Source organism: Limulus polyphemus, unplaced genomic scaffold (assembly GCF_000517525.1).
Source record: "Limulus polyphemus unplaced genomic scaffold, Limulus_polyphemus-2.1.2 Scaffold3584, whole genome shotgun sequence".
In the NCBI taxonomy this organism is placed as follows: domain Eukaryota; kingdom Metazoa; phylum Arthropoda; class Merostomata; order Xiphosura; family Limulidae; genus Limulus; species Limulus polyphemus.
The window spans coordinates 20,604-23,799 of NW_013669194.1; the positions used below are offsets into that span (position 1 = coordinate 20,604).

At 28.3% G+C, this 3,196-nt stretch overlaps 1 protein-coding gene across 1 annotated transcript in view; it reads left to right on the plus strand.

The window, feature by feature from the left end:
* The first annotated feature begins 411 nt into the window (after nt 1–411).
* The window catches only part of LOC106469637 (eukaryotic translation initiation factor 4B-like), a 46,454-nt gene continuing 43,669 nt past the window's right edge, over nt 412–3,196 (plus strand). Inside the window, exon 1 of the mRNA XM_013930138.2 lies at nt 412–460. Coding sequence (XP_013785592.2) covers nt 418–460 — 43 coding nt within the window. The 5' untranslated portion in view covers nt 412–417. The remainder of the gene's footprint in view (nt 461–3,196) is intronic.

The window sequence follows — 3,196 nt, forward strand, 5'->3', positions numbered from 1 at the left end:
AGTTTAATGGAAGGGGCGGCGTAGTTGGATCAACAGGTCCATTTTTATCCTTACATTTTAGGTATGTGAACAAAAACAAGCCACATATATTTTATAATGACCAAAATTTGTTTGAAACGTCGAGATATTTATTTGTTTGATGCTAATAATTTATAAAACGAACAAAAAAAACATTCTCCTCATCATTAATTTTTTCAACAATATATATGTCTAACCTATTACAACTTCAATTTCAAACCATTATTTTTGTAAGAATAATTTAGAAAATGCTTTTAGCGGTGTAACTGTTTCACGCTAAGAGAAATAATTTTAAAAACAATTTTTCATTAAATTAACGTTAACAAGTTTCATTAATTAATACTATATTTATGTTTTAGTTCGACCATTGCCTTTTATGTAATTCAACAAAAATCCGTTATGGGTATTTCCGGGTATGTGAATGACAAAATGGCGTCTTCAGGTATTGTGTAGTAGTTCCGAAGTTTTAACAAATTTTACACTATATTTAGTTTATTTGAATAAGAAATATAAATTTAGTTAACTCTCAAATTTTTTTATGGAATAGTAATAATGATTTAATTGATTTTAATAGAAACTTCTTACTGTTTATTTGTAGTATGGAATTGGTAAAACGTAATCTCGTTAAGTTAGGCCTAAGGTAAGAATCAAACGTGCCACAACTTCAGTGCGTCAGCGCCATGCATACGTAACCTTAAGAATAGGCCTAAAACTTAAAAGGCTGAAGTTATGTTAAAGTATGTAATAAAAGTAAATTATAAATTTTCAAAAAATATTCTGTGTCTTAATATTAGTACGACTATTAATTCAAACTTCAAGTTTAGTTATATGTATAGTTGTGTAATATTTTACTTGATCAAGTTGATGATAAAATTATAAATTAATGAGTTGTGATCATTCTTGCTATAGAGTATAGTACATATGGTGGATCGATAATGTAGATTCTTTGGGCATTGTATAGCAAAATCTATTATCACATAAACATTTAACTACTCCTAAGTCATAGCAAAATCATTTTAACCAACAAATAGTAACTTTAAACTACAAGTTCTATCTGGAAAATAAGTATTTGTGATCTCTAATACTAATAGTAATATATAGATGCATGTTTATTTTTAAGAGAAAATTAGATTGTTTTATAGTGTTTGTGTATTATTTAATTTTTGTATCTTTTGTCATATTTAGTTTTCTGGTTTTCAATGTGAAAAGTTTTTAAAGAAAAACGTTTGAATGTACATTTACACTGCAGTTTTAGTTTAACGTATCTAAGGGACAGTAAGGAGCCAGTTAGTCCATCAAGGCTGTCCTATCCAAAAGTACAAATTAATTCTGGCTCTAATCATTTACATATATATTGAAACTTCTCTGTAAACTCCTATAAATTTACTGCAAAATTTAGTGAAATGTTGAGTACTTTCAAGAGAGTATTGGAACTTTCCATTCTACATCAGTACAGGAATATGTTGTATGAGCTGTTAATTTTCAAATTGAAAAAGCTATACAAAGTGCACATTTTCTTATACAAACCATATAATTTCCTAGGTAGTAGCATTAAAAAGAAAAGTATTGACAGGGTGATACCTGAGAATTACTGTTAGTATAACTGTAATTTTGGGTATATACTCAGAATACAAGGTGGGATAGACCTGTATCCATGATTGTGTTGTTGTTATTTTTCCTTTAAGCGTTATTTGGATTCCTTTTGAATTTACTGAAAAAGAAATAAATAATGGCCTGTACTACTCAACTATGATTGACATGGTTAATATTTAATCTACTTAAGAACAGTTTGGGGCCAAGAAGAAAAATGTATAAAACTCAAGACATTTAATAATCACTTTCATACCAATAATGAAATAAATATTCTTTTATTCTGGATTACTTTGGCTAAAATTCTAAGTTTAATTTTATCAAAGACTTTAATAATTCTTGGAACATTTGCATTGCACTTTAGGTTGATGAGACTTGGAATCTTTTCACAATAGGTTTTGAGAAAAAATCAGTCTTGAAGTTTATTCTTAAGAGATAAGCATAGCTAGGTGATCTCTTCATTGGACATAATTGAAGCATGTTACACTTATCTTGATATATGTGTTAGTAGTTTTATAAGTTATATGTATGATGAAAGTGTGTTAGAAGCAAGCTTATGGCACCAACTATTCAAGGAAGAACTTTGTGTAAATTCATAAAAAACAGTAAAGAACTTAAAAAAATAATTTCAACAGGCCATGCTTATTTTCAAGGGACATAGTAAGACTGTTTTTAGCATTTTCTACTTTCAGGCTTAAAATGGTCCCAGTAGAGTTCAAATCATATTTTATTATTAAGCATGTTTTCTCTATTTTTAAATACTTTTATGGATTCTCTTGTGTTGCAATGATGGAAGAATGTGGGTTCTGCAATGAGTTACATAAATCTTATAACTAAAATTAAAATATTAATCCAAGTTACTCAGAACAAAAATAAATCTAAAGATACTACTGAATTCAAACTGGAAAAGAAGAAACTTGAAAACAAACTGAACTAGATAATCAAAAGAAGTACCCTGTTATGTCAAACTTTAAACTTGTTTATTTTTGGTGAAACCAGGTGAACTGTTGTAACCATAAATATTATACTCTGTATATCCAAAAATATTCAAGTTTTAAGTTAAACTGAACTTCCTTATACAAAGTGATATAATGCTAGGATTTATTACCCTAATCTTGCCTGATCCTGTTGTTAGTTTATCTGACCACCATTTACCAGAAGACCAACTTGATATATTGTGCTTGGTGCTAAATTTTTCTATCTCGGGAAGCAAAGTTGATGGTAAAGAAATCATTATTGTAACTTAACTCTTTCAGCATGGGCTCAGTCCCTGGGACTTACCTCATAACCATTTTGTGCTTCTTATATTTTTCATGCTACAAGTTTTAAATTAATAAGCAAAGGTTAACAAAATTTGGCAGATTATCAGTAAACCTTACAATGCTTTCATATGCAAAATATGAAATATTTTTATTAAGTCTTAATGTTTGTAAAGCAAGTTTTTCTCGTGCCTTTTTTTTTTTTTTTCGCATGTTTCCTATCTATCATCCAAAGTACTTTTCATTTTAAGATTAAAAATATTTTTGTGCATCAGAAAATTTTCAAATTTCACATGTGAAATCTTTATAATGTCCAGATAGTTATCAAA